General features: G+C 42.2%; 1 protein-coding gene and 2 pseudogenes across 3 annotated transcripts in view; 1 reads left to right on the top strand and 2 right to left on the bottom strand.

The window, feature by feature from the left end:
- Snupn (snurportin 1) overlaps nt 1-18,863 on the bottom strand; it is a 36,236-nt gene that overhangs the window by 6,817 nt on the left and 10,556 nt on the right. For all 3 annotated transcript variants that reach the window (XM_048417132.3, XM_087905688.1, XM_087905687.1), the window contains exons 4-6: nt 8,359-8,463; nt 8,027-8,123; nt 2,767-2,864 (exon numbers count right to left, since the gene is read on the bottom strand). In XM_048417132.3, coding sequence (XP_048273089.3) covers nt 2,767-2,864; nt 8,027-8,123; nt 8,359-8,463 — 300 coding nt within the window. The remainder of the gene's footprint in view (nt 1-2,766; nt 2,865-8,026; nt 8,124-8,358; nt 8,464-18,863) is intronic.
- LOC148122348 (large ribosomal subunit protein eL34 pseudogene) lies at nt 148-705 on the bottom strand (annotated as a pseudogene).
- Nucleotides 16,064-16,506, top strand: LOC148122347 (small ribosomal subunit protein uS15 pseudogene; annotated as a pseudogene).

Below are 18,863 nucleotides of genomic sequence, written 5' to 3'. Positions count from 1 at the left end.
GCTCGAACTCATAAAGTCCCCCTTGCCTCCCCAGGTGCTGGAATCAAAGGCCACAAGTCCCAGCCAATAACTATAATCTAATTAATTAATCTTTCGCCTCTTGTTTTTTTCTTTTTCTTTTTTTCTTCTTTTTTCACAGACCAAGCCTTGACCTTTATTAAAAAGCTGCATGTTTATTTTGCTTTCTGGCTCTGTGCTTGTGCCTTCGACACTTTCACAACAATTTTCTGCTCCTCAGTAAGGAAAGCCCACTTGATCCTGTCATGGACACACTGGCACACATGGAGTCACCATAGGCCCGGCTGACATGCTTCTTTGTCTTAGACAATCTCATGAGGACTTTTGGTGTCACAGCACGAACCCCTCGGAGTCGGCCTCGGCACACACAGCATGCTGATTTAGGTGCTTTTCCAACCTTCTTGGTGTAAAGGTAAACAATCCTGTTGCCAGGGGTTCAGGACAGCCTAGTTTTGTTGGAGGCTGTGCTGTAGGAAAGCCTACGATGGTATGTCAAACGCTGAACCATTCTGAGTGCCTCTAAGCACCATCCCCGGAAGAGGAAAAGGAAGGGGAGCTTGTTTTTTTCTTTTTAAAAAAATTTTATTTATTTATATTTTATGCATGAGTGCTCTGCATATAACCCTGCATTCCAATAGGGCATCAGATCCTATTATGAATGATTGTGAGCCACCATGTGATTGATAGGACTTGAACTCACAACCTCTAGAAAAACAGCTAGCTCTTAACTGTTAAATCATCTCTCCAGCCCTTGGTCTGGTTTTTCGAGACAGGGTTTCTCTGTGTAACAGCCCTGGCTGTCTTAGAACTCACTTTGTAGACCAGGCTGGCCTCGAATTCAGAGATGCTCCTGTCTCTGCCTCCCCAGTGCTAGGATCAAAGGTGTGCACCACCGCTGTCTAGCAATCTTCAACCTCTTATAGAGGGTGATCTGCTTCAAACAATAACAACAATACAATCTTTACTCAGATATAGTGGGTCATGCCTGTAAACCCAGCATTTGGAAAGCCACAGCAGGATTGCTGACAAGATTTAGGCCAGGGCTAGCAAGATGGCTCAGAGGATAAGAGCACTGGCTGCTCTTCCAGAGGTTTTGAGTTCAATTCCCAGCAACCACATGTGGCTCACAACCATTTGTAATAAGATCTGGTGCCCTCTCTGGCCCACGGGGATACATGCAGACAGAATATTGTATATATAGTAAACAAATAAATCTTTTAAAAAAAAAAGATTTAGGCCAACCAAGGCTACATAGTTAGATCTATGTAAACTTCAACTATAGAATGAGACTCTGTCTTTAAATACATACATACATACATACATACATACATACATACATAGCTAGGCTGTGGTGGCACACATCTTCAATCCCAGCACTAGGGAGGCAGAAGCAGGAGGACCTCTGCAAGTTCAAGGCCAGTCTGGTCTACAGAGCAAGTTCCAGGATAGTCCAGGCTACACATAGAAAGCCTGCCTTGGAAAATAAAAAAAAAAAACAAACAAACAAGCAAACAAAAATACCAAAAATAAAAAACTAAAGGGAAACATGGAGCAGGAATGAAGACAAAACCTATACTCTCAACTGCTTGGGGAGATGGAAGCAAGAGGAGGACAGTAGGTTTGGGGCTGTCTTAGGCTATATAATGACTTCTTCTTCTTCTTCTTCTTCTTCTTCTTCTTCTTCTTCTTCTTCTTCTTCTTCTTCTTCTTCTTCTTCTTCTTTTTAAAAGCTTTCTGTTGGAGGACTTTTCTTCTTTTTACTTTTTTCTTTTTGGTTTTTCGAGACAGGGTTTCTCTGTAGCTTTGGAGCCTGTCCTGGAACTAGCTCTTCTAGACCAGGTTGACCTCAAACTCACAGAGATCCGCCTGCCTCTGCCTCCCCAAGTGGCCCGGCTACAAAATGACTTCTTGTGCTATATAATGATTTCTTGTTTCAAAGACAAAGCAGGGTGTGGCTACTTAATAAGTTCCAGGTCGCCCAGGGCTAGATATCAAGATTCTATCCCAGACAAGCTGAGCCATCACTAGCTGGTGTTCCTGAAATCCACCATAAAGTAACGGAATAAAAAGAAACCAGTATGGGGGTGCACGCTTTGGATCCCAGCACTCAGGAGGCAGAGGGAGGTGCATCTCTGAGTTTCAGCCAGCCAGGGCTGCACAGTGAGACTTTGTCTCAAAAAAAGAAAAAAAGGAGGAAGGAAGGAAAGAAGAAAGGAAGGAAGGAAGGAAGGAAGGAAGGAAGGAAAAAGTCAATCTGGAGCAAGGCACAGTGGATCATGTCTGTAATCGCTTCCTAGAGCAAGCTTTGAGATGAGGCTTTGTATCATACCAAGGATGACCTGGCATTTTCAGGGTCAGGATGTGGTGGGTGAAGGACAGAAGGTACAGGAGTTTATTTGATGGTACTGTCTGCATAACTTCTTACCCTTCAAATGTCCCTACAACAATCCTCCCATTCTCTAGAGCAAGGCAAGGGGCAGCCACAACTGCTAGCATAGCCCCAGCCCGCAGCTCTGCTCTTTTTTTTCTCCCTAAGAACTGTCACACTTCCCTTAGTTCCTCATACTTATTTTTAAAAAGTAAGCTAATTCAGACACCCTTGAAGATGCAGGGAGCACTAGATAATGTTCTTGATTACCACATCCTGTATCTACCAAGAAGTTTGTCACGTATCAAACCCACATGCTGACCCACCTTCCCAGGAGGAAAGAAGACAGAAAAAGACATGAGGAGATTATCAATCCTTACCTGGCAGTCATAAAAAGGGTGTCCCCGCCAGCACATCACATCCAAAACATAGTAGGTCTGGTTCACTTCACTGTAAATGCAGTCCAGGATAGTGTAGTCTACAGATACAAAGAAGAAAGTCAACACAGAATTCAAAGATAGTGATCCATCCACCATGATGGAAGGAGCCCCATCTTAAGAGGCTCAAGTCAAAGAATCCTTAGGGCTTATGGCAACTGTCAGTACTAAAGATGATGGGCTCAACAAGGAGAGAGTTCTACATAGCCCTTTCTAGATACCTGGCATAGCAGAAGAATGCTATGAGTTATCAAGCATTAGATATCACACTTTAGCCAAGTGGGAATTCTAAACAAGGTGGGACATTTATTTACTTTTAAAGTAGCTCAAATTTTATTTTATTTTATTTTTTAAAGATAAACTACCCAGGAATTCATTATGGACCCAAAAATGACTTTGAACTCCTAATCTTGCTTCCATCTTCCAAGTGCTAAGATTACAGGCAGGCACCATCAAACCTGCTCTTTCACTGTTTTAAGGCAGGACTTGACACTGTAGCCCAGACTGGTCTCAAACTCACAGCAGTCCTACTGTCCCTGCCTTCCCTCCAGCCACTCTAGGCTATTTTTATTGTGTGTGTATGTGAAAGGTTTTGCTGCTGTTACCCAAGCTTTCATTGACCTTCTGAGGAACTGGACACAACCACATCTGGCTTACAATTACTTTCCACATTCTTACTGTTAAGTGCTGTGCTGTGTGAGGAATAGCAAGTAAAACTCATCACTTTCTTCAAGGAAATAGATATAAGATGATCACAGAAAGAGACAAGAGCTAAGTCACCCAACATAAACTATGAACAACAGGAGTTGGCAGGCTACATAGCCTCTTGCCTGTACTCCCTGCCCTTGGTAAGCTGAAGCAAGAAGATGAGGAACTTTTTTCTTTCTTTCTTTCTTTCTTTCTTTCTTTCTTTCTTTCTTTCTTTCTTTCTTTCTTTCTTTCGTGTGTGTGTGGTTTTTTCTTGTCTGTGTGTGTTTCTGTGTGTGTGTGTGGTTTTTTGAGACAGGGTTTCTCTGTGCAGCCCTGACTGCCCTGGACCTCACTCTGTAGACCAGGCAGCCTCCAACTCACAGAGATCCGCCAGCCTCTGTCTCCTGAGTACTGGGATTAAAGTTAAAGGCCTGTGCCACCACCAACCGGTGAGGATCAGGAATTTAATGTCATTCTTAGGACGTGATCAAACTGATCCTTACATGAACCTCCATCACAAAAAGAAAGGAGGGAAGGAAGGAAGGAAGGAAGGAAGGAAGGAAGGAAGGAAGGAAGGAAGGAAGGAAGGAAGGAAGGAAGGAAAGAAGGGGAAAAAAACCAAAACAAAACAGAGAAGGATAGCCTTACTAGAGAAAACAGAAGAAATCTTCAATGAGTCTGAGCAGGAAGAGAATAGAGCAGGGTTTGGGCCTCAGCTTTGCCAGTTCCACTCAAAACAACCAATACATTATTTATTTAATCCTAGTCCACTTACTAGGGCCAGGTAGGAGAATAGCTAAGTAGGAAAATGACAAAGAAGAATGAGAATTGGACTGGGACATCTCAGTAACAGCTCACTGTGTCATTACACTTGACATTCTCTCGAGGACCTTTACAGGAGAAAAAAGCTGTAATAATGGGCCCAAGCCATGATCTTCATTCAGAGATATACTGCATAGAGGGCCTCACAGGGCTGCATTTTATCATGGAATTGAGGAGACCTGACCCTGAGGGGAGGAAGCGTTCAAAGTGGGTCATTAAAACAACTAACCAGAAGTCTGCTTTGTACTTTCATACAGTAAGCTGTGGATTGCTCTGATGGTGAGGCCTCAGGAGCAGGTTTTTCCCTGTCTCCTAAAGTCCAAGTCCTTCCCCTATGGATTTCCAGCATTAACCAGGGCATGAGAGTAGGAATGGGGTCGTGGCCTCATCCTTGGAGAGTAACAGGGATCGACAAAAAAAACCAACAACAGCTGGACCTGAGACTATCAAAATCAATGACAGTTGGGCCATGGAAGTACATGCTTTTAATCCAAGCACTCGGGAGGTAGAGGCAGGTGGATCTCTGTGAGTTTGAGGACAATCTAGTCTACAGAGCTAGTGTTGTAGGATAGCCAAAGCTACACAACGAAACCCTATCTTGAAAAAAAAAAAAGACAGTTCATATTTTATAGAAAATCACCTAGAATTTTTACAAATATAAACTCTGACTGATTTTATACAACAAGGAAGGGACCTACCTCACCCATATCTAAGGGCAAAAGCATCAGACAACTTGACCCAGGGAGTACCCATGAAAGTCAAAGAGGCCTTGTCCTGCTAACTTCCACAAGGGTCAAAGTGAAAGAAAGAAGTTGGTGACTATCAGCAGCCTGGGATACAAAGCAACAGAGGGGCACAGAGATGGGCCAGCAGCCTCCTGTTCTAGATGGACAACCTTGAGATCACCAGGGCCAACAGGCCCTTCCACTATGTTCTGTCTGCCTATAACTAGAGGATTGAGGCCCTCTATCCTCAATAGAGGATAAGTATAACTGCTTATGGATCAAGTCCTATAGACCATTGTCTTCTAGGTGTGCAGGAGAGAGACTAACAAAGCCAAAGACAAGTTTTTGCATTCACTGGAACTGGAAACCAACTAGTAGTTTTTACTCCAGTTCCACATTAGATTCAGGAGCAGCCAGCCCCACCCAGTGCCTCTGCAAGACCCAGCTGAGTGTGAATCAACCCTGGCACTCACTTTGCTTGATCTGCCTATAACCCGATGCCTTTCACCTCTCTAGCTGGCTTGGCTGGCTCCTAGGGTCCCACTTTAACATTGGGTGTCTACTTCCCTGGTTCATGTATCCAACCACCATCCCCAGGCATTCACTCATTTCATCGCCTGACCTCCTGCCCCCGGATATGCACACACTTGCTCCTGCAATCCATCTCCAGGCTCCAAGGGTGCATTCATTAACCCTGGGAATCCACCCAAACATGTCAGAGGTCCACCCCCAACTTCCTTGGGTTCACTCAAAACTCATGGCCCCCACACTGAAGAATCAGAAACATCCCACTCTTCCCACCATCAACTGAAATGCTAATTTCAACATCTGGTTTGCTTTCTGCTTTTTCCTATGGAGAATATTTGCAAAGTTTTAAATTTTGTTCTAACCCAGAACCGGTTGAATAGACCACCTGTTAAAAACAAACAATAGTAAAACATGGAGTCAAGAGATGTAACTTCATTGTTAAAATCTTTTGTCTGGAAAGCACAAAGCTATGGGTTCAATACTCAACAATATTTAACATTCAATAAAGCAATATCATTCTTAGCCACAGAGTAATTTGAAGCCCAGCCTGTGCACCATGACATTGTCTCATAAACAAAACCAGGTGCTGGAGCAATGACTCAGAAGTTAAAAACAGTGATTGCTCTTTCAGGGAACCCTGGTTCAATCTCCAATATCCACACAGTAAGTCACAGTAGTTTATAGATTTAGTGCTAGGGGGTCTGACAAACTCGTCTGGCTTCCAGAGCTACTGTATGCAAGTGGCACACATATACACATATAGGCGATATATCCACACACACAAAATAATAAAATATAAAAAATAAATAAAAAAAAACCAAATACACAAAAAAATACCTAGCCAGGCAAGACACTATCTTGTATTAGTAAAAGAAAAAATTGCAAATGAACGACACATAATGATGCATGCTTATATCCTACTGTTTGGGAAATAAATCAAAGGTCTAGAGTTCAAGTCTTGATTACACAGCAAGTTTGAAGATAGCCTGGGCTATACAAGACCTTACTTTTTTCCTTAAATGACAAAAACTTAGTAAATAATTAGGCATAATGGTACATTCTTATAATCTCAGTTTGTAATCTTAGCACGAGGGAGGCTAAGGCAGGAAGATTAGGAGGCTCGGGCCAGCCTCAGTTACATGGTGTGCTGGGTAGTTTTATGTCAACTTGACATAAGCTAAAATCATCTTTGAGGAGGGAACCTTAATTTTAAAAATGCTTCCTTGGGCTGGAGAGATGGCTCAGAGGTTAAGAGCACTGGAAGCTCTTCCGTAGATGCTGAGTTCAGTTCCTAGCAACTACATGGTGGCTCACAACCATCTGTAGTGAGATCTGATGCTCTCTTTTGGTGTGAAGACATGCATGCAGACAGAATACTGTATAAATAATAAATAAATCTTTCTTTAAAAAATGCTTACTGCCAGGAAGTGGTAGTACACTGCCTTTAATCCCCCACTCTTGGGAGGCAGAAGCAGGTGGATTTTTCAAGGCCAGCATGGTCTACAAAGGAGGTTCCAGGATACTCAGGGCTATACAGGGAAACCCTGTCTCAAAAATCCAAATAAGCCCGGCAGTGGTGGCACATGCCTTCAATTCCCGCACTAGGGAGGCAGAGGCAGGTGAATCTCAGTGAGTTCAAGACCAGCCTGTTGAACTCTACAAAGTGAGTTCCAAGCAAGTTCCAGGATAGCTGGGGCTGTTACACAGAGAAATTCATCACGAAAAACTGGAGAGAAAAAAAAAGGAAAGAAGGAAGGAAGGAAGGAAGGAAGGAAGGAAGGAAGGAAGGAAGGAAGGAAGAAAGAAAGAAAGAAAGAAAGAAAGAAAGAAAGAAAGAAAGAAAGAGAAAGAAAATGCTTCTATAAGATTGGGTTATAGGCAAATCTTTAGAGCATTTTCTTAATTAGTTATTGATGGGCGAGAGCCCAGCCCATCATGGGTGGTGCTACCCCTAGGCTGGTGGTCCTGGGTTCTATAAGAAGGCAGGCTGATCACTCCAGTAAGCAGCACCCCTTTACAGCCCCTACATCATCTCCTGCCTCCAAGTTCCTGCCCTGTTTGAGTTCCTGTCCTGGCTTTTTTAAATGATGAATTAAAATGTAGAAGTGTAAGACAAATAAGCTCTTTCTCTCAAACTTGTTTTTCGACCTAGTGTTGCATTTTAAATTGTAAGTTTTATTATTATGTATGTTGCATGTACATGGGCATGCCCTACAGCACATGTGTGAAGCTCACAAGACAACTCTTTGGAGTTAACTTTCTAACTTTCACTGTGGGCTCAATCTCAGGTTACAAGGAGTTGGCAAAAAGCCCTTTTACCTACAGAATTGGCTGGCTAGCCCCTGAAGACTCAGAGGTCCTTTGTGATTGAGCTCCAGCACCAAAGAGATAGTGGGAGAGAAAGACCAAAAAAACAGTAAATAGATATATGTAGGTACCTTTGGCAGTTGTTGAGTTTCTCCTGTTGCCTCCTGGCAGAAGGGAAGAAAACCTATTGACACAGTAGCCACTCTTGGTGTAGGCGCTGGTTGAACCCTGTAGGGAGAAAGCTGCCATTCTCATTAGGCATTCACAGATGTCCTTGACTCTTGCTTCTTTACCCTACAGGGCTGCCATTGGTGCAAAGATGATCAGCAAAAGTCTCTTCCAGCAGGAAAGCACTCTGAGGCCAATTCCAGGCACAGAGGTGTGGCAGATGAAAATGGGAAGCAAATATACATTTGTCACATAGTAGGCTTGCTGGTATTAGAGGCAAGAAGCAGTTACTCACCCTGGAGGCCACGATAAGGGCTCTTTTCCCAACAGGACACACAACCACAATCCATTCTTGCCCCAAATCTGAAGGGACGTCAATTAACCACTCAGAAAGCATCAACTAGGAACACAAAAATGGTGTCAAAAGATCAGCAAGAGTACATAATTCAAACACCACAAGAACAAAGCATTAACATCCTACATATGTAATAAAATAGAGTTAAAAGCTGAGGGCAGAGGTACTTCCATCCCAGGTGCTCTAAGAAGCAAGCTGATCTCCAGCATAACCGACAGATGGAAGGCATTTACCGGTGACTTGGCATCTGCCCTCACTATCACCATCTGCATCCTACTTACTGCCTTACCTCAAGGCCTAAAGGTGCTATAACTACAATATTCGGAGTTTATACCTCAGGAATACTTATCCTGACTCATGCTCAGACTTGAGCATCATTTCCCAAATTGACATGCTACACATTATGATAAAAGATTTTTTATACCACCATCAGGCCTGGTAATGGCATATAATCTCAGTTCCTTGGGAAACTCAGATGGAAGGATTGCCAAATTCACAGCTTGCCTGGACAACTTAATGACATGTTGTTTCAAGTTTTTAAAGTTGGCCTTAACTCATTATGTAGGTGAACATGACTCTGAACTTATGATCCTTCTGGCTCCACCTCCTAAATGTTAAAGTTGCAAGCCTGAACTTGCAGTGGTGGCTCACATCTTTAATCTCAGGACTCGGGAGGCAGAAGCATGTGGATCTCTGGTCTACAGAGTGAGTTACAGGACAATCAGGGCTACAGAGAAACCCAGTCGGGGAAGGGGGGGATTCCAGCATATTACATGCATGTAGTACACAAAACTCATGTAGGCATAGAAATAGTCACAGTTTACAAAAATAATTTGAGCTGGGCAGTGGTGGAACATGCTTTTAATCCCAGCACTTGGACAGAGGTAGGCGTATCTCAGTAAACTTGAGACTAGCCTGGTCTACAAAGCGAGTTTCAGGACATCCAGGACTGTTACACAGAGAAACCCTGCCTCAAAAACACAAATAATAATATAATAATTCGAGCATGATTGCCAATATTTGCTGAAAGAGCTATTAACTCAATAGAAAATACTTTAAAAACCAGGTGTGGTGGCACATGCCTTTAATTTCAGCACTAGGAAGGCAGAGGCAAGAGAATCTCTGAGTTTGATGTTCTCTGAGTTCCAGGACAGAAATATATACAGAGAAATCCTGTTTTGAAAAACCAAAGAAAAAAAATTAAAAAGATAAAAGGTATTTTCATATAATAAAGTTAATAATAGATCAGGGTACTGCCTAAGTGTATACCTAGGATATGACCCTATCCTTCTTCTGAGTATATTCTGGGACTTCCACAAACAAGGCTATTAAGTTTTATTTATAGTGGTAATATCCTAACTTCATGTATTCCTGTGATCTACAGTTCTGTTTACAAAGTGTAATCCTGTTCCATATGCCTTAGGAATTATCCTGTTGGGGCTGGAGAGATGGTTTAAAGGTTAAGAGCACAGGCTGCTCTCCCAGAGGACCTGGGTTCAATTCCCAGCACCCACATGGCAGCTCACTGCTGTCTATAACTCCACTCTAGGGGATCTGACTCCTTCGCATGGACATACCTGCAAGCCAAACACCAATGCACATAAAATAATAACAAATTATAAAAAGTGGAATCATCTTGTGATCCTGTTTAAATTTCCCAGCAACTGGTTTTTACTCTATTTGTGGTATATGAATATTTATTTGCATGTATGTCTGTGCTCCACATGCATGCCTGATGTTCAAGAATGCCAGGAAAGGGTATCGGATCCCAAAACTAGAGTTACAAACTGTTGTGAACTATTATGTGTGTGCTAGGAACTGAATTCAGGTCCACTGGAAGAGCAGCTAGTATCTTAACTGCTGAGCATTCTCTCCAGCTCCTCCTAGCAATTTCTTAAAAACATCAAAACCCATCAAAATCCTATGTATGGCTAACATAAAGGAAATGGAAGGCAAATCTGTTCTGAGCAGTCCACATCTAGGCTCTTAGTGTGCCATACACTTTCCTGCATTTCCTTTCTTTCTGTTAACTCCCACAGGGACGTCTGTGTTAGAAAGATCTTTTATGAGGGCTGCAGAGATGGCTCAGAAGTTAAGAATAGTTGTTGCTTTTGCAGAGGACCCAGGTTCAGTTTCCAGCACCCACACAGTGGCTCATAACCATCGCTAACTCCAGTTTCAGGGAATCTGACATCCTCTTCTGACCTACACAGGCACCAGGCATGCATGTGATACACATATATTCAGGTAGACAAAATACTCATGCACACAAAATAAAATAAATAAGATAGTATACTCTTGGTTAGCAAGGTAATTCAGAGGGTAAAAGCAACAACCACCAGGCCTGATAACCTGAATTCCACAGCTGGGAATCACTGTGGAGGGTTAGAACTGATGCCGATGGGTTTTCCTTTGAACTTCACACACATCCCATGGCAAATGTATCCTCACACACTTTTTTTTTTTCAAGACTGGGTTTCTCTGTAGCTTTGGAGCCTGTCCTGGAACTAGCTCTTGTGACCAGGTTGGCCTCGAACTCAGAGATCCACCTGCCTCTGCCTCCCGAGCAGTGGGGTTAAAGCACTGCCCAGTATGTCACACACTTCTATTTAAGGTTTCTATTGCTGTGATAAAGTACTGGGAACAAAAGTAACTTGGGGAGAAAAGGGTTTATTTCACCTGCAATTCTACTAAGTCAGGCAGGAACACAAAGCACAGCAGGAACCTAGAGGCAGGAGCTGATGCAGAGGCCATGGAGCCATGGAGGATGCTGCTTACTGGCCTGCTCTTTATAGCTTGCTCAGTTGAGACGGGGGTTTCTTTGTGTAACTGCTCTGATTGTCCTGGAACTTGATTTGTAGAGCAGGCTGGCCTTGAACTCAGAGATCCACCTGCCTCTGCTTCTTGAGTGCTGAGATTAAAGGCGTGCACCACCACTGACCAGCTTTCTTTCTTTTTTTAAAAAATATTTATTTATAATGTATACAATATTCTGTCTGTGTGTATGTCTGCAGGCCAGAAGAGGGCACCAGACCTCATTACAGATGATTGTGAGCCACCATGTGGTTGCTGGGAATTGAACTCAGGACCTTTGGAAGAGCAGGCAATGCTCCTAACCACTGAGCCATCTCTCCAGCCCCCACAGCCTGCTTTCTTATAACATCCTGAACCACCTGCCCAGGAGTTGCATCACCCACATCAATCAGAAAATCCCTTACAGACTTGCCTATGAATCAATCCTATGGAGACATTTTTCTCAATTAAGAGTCCTTCACAAATGACTTAGCTTCTGTCAAGTTGATGTAAAAACTAGCCAGCATACACATGTACACATTCAAATAAATAATAAAAAGTTAAAATATAAAGTAAACTATAACACTGCTTCATATTGTTTCATCGTGAAATTCCTTTCAGAGGCCAAGTAAATGATCTGGCTTTACCAGAGTGAAGCTCTGAAACGGCTGCTGTAGCGGAGCAGCATGGAGCTACATCTCTAGTTTGCTGCACCACCACTGACAGGATCCAGCTCCAAATCTAAAAAAGGAGTGGGGTGGAGGTACAGACTAGTGGAGAATGCTTGCCTTGTGAACGTTCATGCTGCTGGGTTCAGTTCCCAACACTGCAAAAGAAAGGTAAAAAGGAAAGGAAGGTAAGGAAGGGAGGACAAGTGGAAGGGGGGGGGAATAAGGGTTAGGGAGAGGTATTGGGGGGCGGGGTAAAGTACGTGCTATGCAAGCCTGGGGGAAAGGCCTCTGAAAGTTGTTCTCTCATGCACACACATAGGCACAACACAAAACACACACAAAATAAATGAAACCTCTTTTTTTTTTAACCCTAAAAAATCCTGACTTGGTCTATAACTCAGATCATGGAAAATCCCTTTTTTTCTTTCTTTCTTTCTTCCTTCCTTTCTTTTTTTAAAATAATTTATTCAAATTTATTTAATATGCATTGGTGTGAAGGTATCAGAGCTCCTGGAACTTGAGTTACAGACAGTTGTGATCTGCCATGAGATGCTGGGAATTGAACTCGGGTTCTCTGGAAGAGCAGCCAGTACTATTAACTGCTGAGCCATCTTTCCAGCCCCACTAAGTGAAATATCTTTTTTTTTTTACAATGTGGTTTTTTTTTTTTTTTAGATTTATTATGTATACAACATTCTGCCTCCATGTATGCCCGCACACCAGAAGAGGGTGCCAGATATCATTACAGATGGTTGTGAGCCACCATGTGGTTGCTGGGAATTGAACTCACAACCTCTGGAAGAGCAGTCAGTGCTCTTAACCACTGAGCCATCTCTCCAGCCCCTAAGTGAAATATTTTTAACAGAAAGAAAATAAATGGTGCTGGGCAATGATGGTGTACACCTTTAATCCCAGCATTTGGGAGGCAGAGGCAGGTAGATCTCTGTGAGTTCAAGGCCAGCATAGCATACAAAGTGAGTTCCAGGACAGCCAGGGCTGTTAAATAGAGAAACACTGTCTAGGGAAAAAACAAAAAAAAACAAAAAAAAAAAGAAAAGAAATGATAAAGGATAGGACATTTTTCCAAGAGTATATGCAAATGTTTAGTGAGCACATTAAAAGCTACCCTAAATGGGCAGGATATGAGGAATTATTCATAATAGTCAAAAAGTAGAAGCAACTCAAAAGGCCATTAATTGAACAATGGACAAATATGTCCCTTCAATGGAATATTTGTTGGCAATAAACAGACTGATAAATATTATAACATAAATGAACCTTGAAAACCTTATACTAACTGAAAGAAGCCAACCACAAAAGATCACAGTTATCCAGAATAGACTGGTCTATTTGTGATGGTGTGTGTATGTGGGTGTGTACTGATGATGAAAATGTTCTAAAATTAACTAGGAGTAGTAGTGCACACTAGTAATTCTACACTTGGAAGTGGAAATTTCGAAGGATCTGGAATTCAAAATCATCCTTGGCTACGTAGCAACTTAAAGGCCAGCCTGAGCTACTGTCTTAAATAAAAGTAATCTTCCAGAACTTTTGCTGGGGCTAGAGAGAGAGCTCAGTGGTTAAGACTGCTTGTAGCTCTTCCAGAGGAAGAGAGACCAGGTCCTAACACCCATGTCCCAACAGCCCACAATAACCTGTAAACCCAGCATCAGATGATCTGACACTCTCTTTGACATCTATGGTCACTCCACATATGTATACATACATGCATGCATGCATGTACATTAACACAGACACACAAATGCAAATGAACAAACAAACAAACTTTAAAAAAAGATACTACTTCTAAAGACAACACAGTCTTGGTTGTAAGAAAATAGAATAATCAACTTAAACTGAGCTGGAAGCTTCCTCCCTTCTGGCTGGCTCTCATAGTGCCAGGAGGGGCTACGCAAAGTGCTGGGAGAAAGAAGACATCAGTGGTCCTACCCAGCTGTGCAAGGGAAACATGGCCCTGCCCAGTACATGGCTCCATGCAAGGAGTCATCTAGAGTAAACTCAACTCAATCACACAGGTGTAATTCCCCCCAATCTCTGAAAAATGTATAAAAGTCCAAATATTCAATTGGTTTTGGGAATTTCTCTAAAAAGGAACTCTCTCCCCTTCGGGTCTCCATCATACTGTTCATGGTGGCTAATTCAGCTCTCTTTTACTTTAAGCTAATTGGTTAATGAATCTCCTTTCCAGGTTTGTTTGTTTGGATTATTGTTTATTTTGTTTGAAACAGGGTTTTAGGGCTGGAGAGGTGGCTCAGAGGTTAAGAGCACTGACTGTTCTTCCAGAGGTCCTGAGTTCAATTCCTAGCAACCATATGATGGCTCACACCCATCTGTTATGAGATCTGGTGCCCTCTATTGGTCTATAGGATATATGTAGGCAGAATACTGTATACATAATAAATAAATTTTAAAAAAAAAGAAACAGGGTTTCACTGTGTAACCCTGGCTGATCTATAATTCAATATGAAATCTAGACTGGTTTTGAATTCACAGAGATCTGCCTGCCTCTGCGTCCCAAATACTGGGATCAAATAAGTGGACTTATTTGATCTATCTCCTCTCCAAGTTTTAAGAGGAAGCCTCAATTTCTCTTAAAGGCCCTATCATGCCGCCTCTGATCTGATAGACTGTCCTTTTGATGGTTTCCAACCTCACAGTCCAGTCACGGCCCCCAGAGTCTTCAGACTCTCTCTCCTAATAAAGCTCATTTCTGAAAGGTCTCAGCTTCTTCTTCTACCAAGCCTGCTGTCATTCATTTCCTCTTAACATCTACAATACCAACCTGCCAATTTGTGCAATAGTGGTGTGACTGTTACAGAAGTAACCAGCTTAATCACATTTGAGGTATGGGCTACAGGAGGGAATCTATGCATGGTAATATATACCTCAGTCAGAGACAAATGGCCACAAAAGTCATAAGCTCTGGGGAAGAGACTTACCACTCTTTTTTTTTAGCTAAACTAACATCATATCAAACTGCCTTCTAACTCTCAATAGTTATATAAACAAACACTACTTTTAGTCTTTTTGCTTGGTTGGTTTCTGCTTTCTGGTTTTTGTTTTTTTTCCAAGACAGGATTTCTTTGTGTAGTCCTGGCTGCCCTGGAACTAGGTATGTAAACTAGGCTGGCCTCAAACTCACGGAGATCTGTCTGCCCTGCCACCTGAGTACTGGAATTAAAGGCGTGCGCCGCCACCACCTGGCAACTACTTTTAGTCTTAATCAGAGAAGCCTCTTTGGAGTGAATGATGGTTGGCTGGTTAAGGTGCTGAGAATAAGTGACAGGTGAATGTTCAGTTCTAAAACAGACATTTACGGTACTCAACTTCATTTAGAAAAGCAAAAAACCCAGGATAGCCAAAACAATCCTGGGCAATAAAAGAACTTCTGGAGGCATCACAATCCCTGACATCAAACTCTACTACAGAGCTACAGTACTGAAAACATCCTGGTGCTGGCATAAGAACAGACAAGAGGACCAATGGAACCTAATAGAAGACCCGGATACCAATCTACACATCTTTGAACACCTGATAGTTGATAAAGAAGCAAAAAATATCAAATAGAAAAAAGAAAGCATATTTAACAAGTGGTGCTGGCATAACTTGATATCCACACGTAGAAAAATGAAAATAGACCCATATCTATCACCATGCACAAAACTCAAGTCCAAATGGATCAAAGACCTCAACATAAAGCCAGCCACACTGAACCTTATAGAAGAGAAAGTGGGAAGTACACTTGAACACATTGGCACAGGGAGCCACTTTCTAAATAGAACCCCAGCAGCACAGACACTGAGAGAAACAATAAATGGGACCTCCTGAAACTGAAAAGCTTCTGTAAAGCAAAGGACACGGTCAACAAAACAAAATGACAGCCTACAGAATGGGAAAATATCTTCACTAACCCTACATCAGACTGAGGTCTGATCTCCAAAATATACAAAGAACTCAAAAAATTGAACACCAAAAGATCACATAATCCAATAAAAAATGGAGTACAGACCTAAACAGAGAACTCTCAACAGAGGAATCTAAAATGGCTGAAAGACACTTAAGGAAATGTTCAACATTCTTAGTCATCAGAGAAATGCAAATCAAAACAACTCTGAGATTCCATGTTACACCTTGTAAGAATGGCCAAGATCGCTCTTTGCTGCCAGACCTCCGCCATCATGGGTCGCATGCACGCTCCCGGGAAGGGCCTGTCCCAGTCAGCGCTGCCCTACTGCCGTAGCGTCCCCACGTGGCTGAAGCTGACTTCTGACGACGTGAAGGAACAGATTTACAAACTGGCCAAGAAAGGCCTCGCTCCCTCCCAAATAGGTGTGATCCTGAGGGACTTGCGCGGTGTGGCCCAGGTTCATTTTGTGACTGGTAATAAAATCCTGATCTCCCTGAGGATCTCTACCATTTGATTAAGAAGGCAGTCACTGTCTGAAAGCATCTTGAGAGAAACAGAAAGGATAAGGATGCTAAATTCCGCCTGATTCTGATAGAGAGCAGAATTCACCGGCTGGCTCGTTACTATAAAACCAAGTGGGTTCTCCCACCCAACTGGAAATATGAGTCATCTACAACCTCTGCTTTAGTGGCATAAATTCCCTTGTGTACACGAGCAGTAAAATCACTTTGAATAAAAAAAAATGGACGAGATCAAAAACACTGATGACAACTTATGGTTGTGGGGAAAGGGAACACTTCTGCATTGCTGATGGGAGTGCAAGCTGGTACAACCCCTTGGGATGTCAGTGTGGCGATTTCTCAGAAAATTAGGAAACAACCTTTCTCAAGACCCAATAATACCACTTTTGGGTATATATCCAAAGGATGCTCAATCGTGCCACAAGAACATGTGCTCAGCCGTGTTCACAGTAACTTTGTTTGTCATAGCCAGAACCTGGAAACAACCTAAATGCCCCTCGACCAAAGAATGGATTAGAAAAATGTGGTACATTTACACAATGGAGGACTACACAGCAGAAAAAAATAACGACAGCTTGAATTTTGTAGGAAAATGGATGAAACTAGAAAATATTATTTTGAGTGAGGTAACCCAGACACAGAAAGACAATTATCACATGTACTCACTCATAGGTGGTCTTTAAACATAAAGCAAAGAAAGTTAGCCTACAACCCCAATCCCAGAGAACTTAGACAACAATGAGGACTCTAAGAGAGACTTACATAGACCTAATCTACATGGGAAGTAGAAAGTATAAAAAGACAAGATCTCCTGAGTAAATTGGGAGCATGGGGACCTTGGGGGAGGATTGAAGGGGAGAGGGAAGAGGCGGGGAGGGAAGAAGAGAAAAATGTAGAGTTCAATAAATATCAATTAAAAAAAATAAAACAGACATTTATACCTACCCTTCTAAGGCTTAGGGAACATCTTGGAAAAGGAAACAGAAAGAATGGAAGACCAGAAGATATGAAGAAGGGCTATGAAATGCTATCTTCCCAATTTTATGGGCATGAATAACCATTACAATCATGAACTCACAGCACCTGCAGTTTCTTGCCCAAGACCTACAAAAGACTGGCCTTGGCAACAAAGCTTACACACACACACACACACACACACATACACACACACTGAACTAGAGGCTATAGATAGATTCTGAGAATAGGGACTCAATGTCTTCAGATACAAACCCACTAGTAAGCCCACCAGGCTCGAATGCATAGTTCCAAATCTAGATACGGGGATGACTTAGGTTAAATGCAACAAGTCACAAAACAGAAGACATTTATCTGGGGGAAGGATTTGTAGGGAGGAGCAGAGTTGAAGAAGTGAGAGGCCTACAGGTAGGATACTGCATAAATAAATAAATAAATAAATCTTAAAAAACAAAACAAAACAAACAGAATTGTAGTATTCTTTTCCTTTCTATCTCTCTCTTGAAATTGAATCTCATACTGTAGATCAGGCTGATCTAGCATTTATTATGTAGCCTGGGCTGACCTTCGACCTCTGGCAATCCTTGGCTAAGGCCTTAACCTTTCAACTAAATGCTAAAATTTACAGATAAGAGCCTGTACCTGGTTCAAGAATTTTATTTCGTATAGCAAACTTACTTATATCTACACTTACTCTAAGAGTATGGGAGCACTGGGTAGTGATGGTGTATGCCTTTTATTCCAGAACTCAGGAGGCACAGGCAGGCAGATCTCTTAAGTTTGAGGCCAGCCTGATCTACAGAGTGAGTTCCAGGATAGCCAAGGACATTCAGAGAAACCCTGTCTCAAAACAAACAAACAAAAAGAATTTTCAAGACAGGGGTGGCACACGCCTTCAATCCCAAGGCTCAAGAGGCAGAGGCAGGTGCATCTCTGAGTTCAAGGTCAGCCTGGTCTACATAGCAAGTTCCAGAACAGCCAAGGATACACAGAGAAACCTTGTCTCCAAAAACAAAACAAAACAAATAAATAAAAAAATAAAAAATAAAGGTATAGAGGCTATTTATTGTCCATATCTATCACACAGCAAAGCCTGATTGCATATAACAAGTTTTTCATTTTTCCTGAACAGAACAGAATTGTATGTATGAGGCAGAAAAATCATGAGTTCAAGGCCAATTTGAGTTACATAGCCAAACCTTGTTGGCAATAAACAAAAACTGAAGAATACTTTGTCTGTGTTATCTGTACTATATTTGGGGGAGAGAAACAGGTAGGTTGGTATTCCCAAGAAGTGTATTCTAAAGGCAAGAGGATTCTACAAAGTAGTATATTACAGCAAGGAAGACCTCTGCTTTAACTGAGACCTACACCCTTCTTTCTGGAACACCACAACCATGTGGGACAGTCCTTTCCTGTTTCCCCTGTAGCACCACCAGCTATAATAAGGCATTTAGTTGAGTGCGGCAAAGTGATTGGTTGTTTTATGGTTCAACATTACCTTGGTCAACTGGAAATCCCACTCTGGATCTCTTTAAGGACAGATGTACTTCCTCC

Source organism: Myodes glareolus, chromosome 4, assembly GCF_982192425.1.
Source record: "Myodes glareolus chromosome 4, mMyoGla1.1, whole genome shotgun sequence".
Lineage (NCBI taxonomy): Eukaryota > Metazoa > Chordata > Mammalia > Rodentia > Cricetidae > Myodes > Myodes glareolus.
The sequence above is the reverse complement of the archived record's forward strand: the minus strand, read 5'-3'. Positions and strand labels throughout refer to the sequence as shown.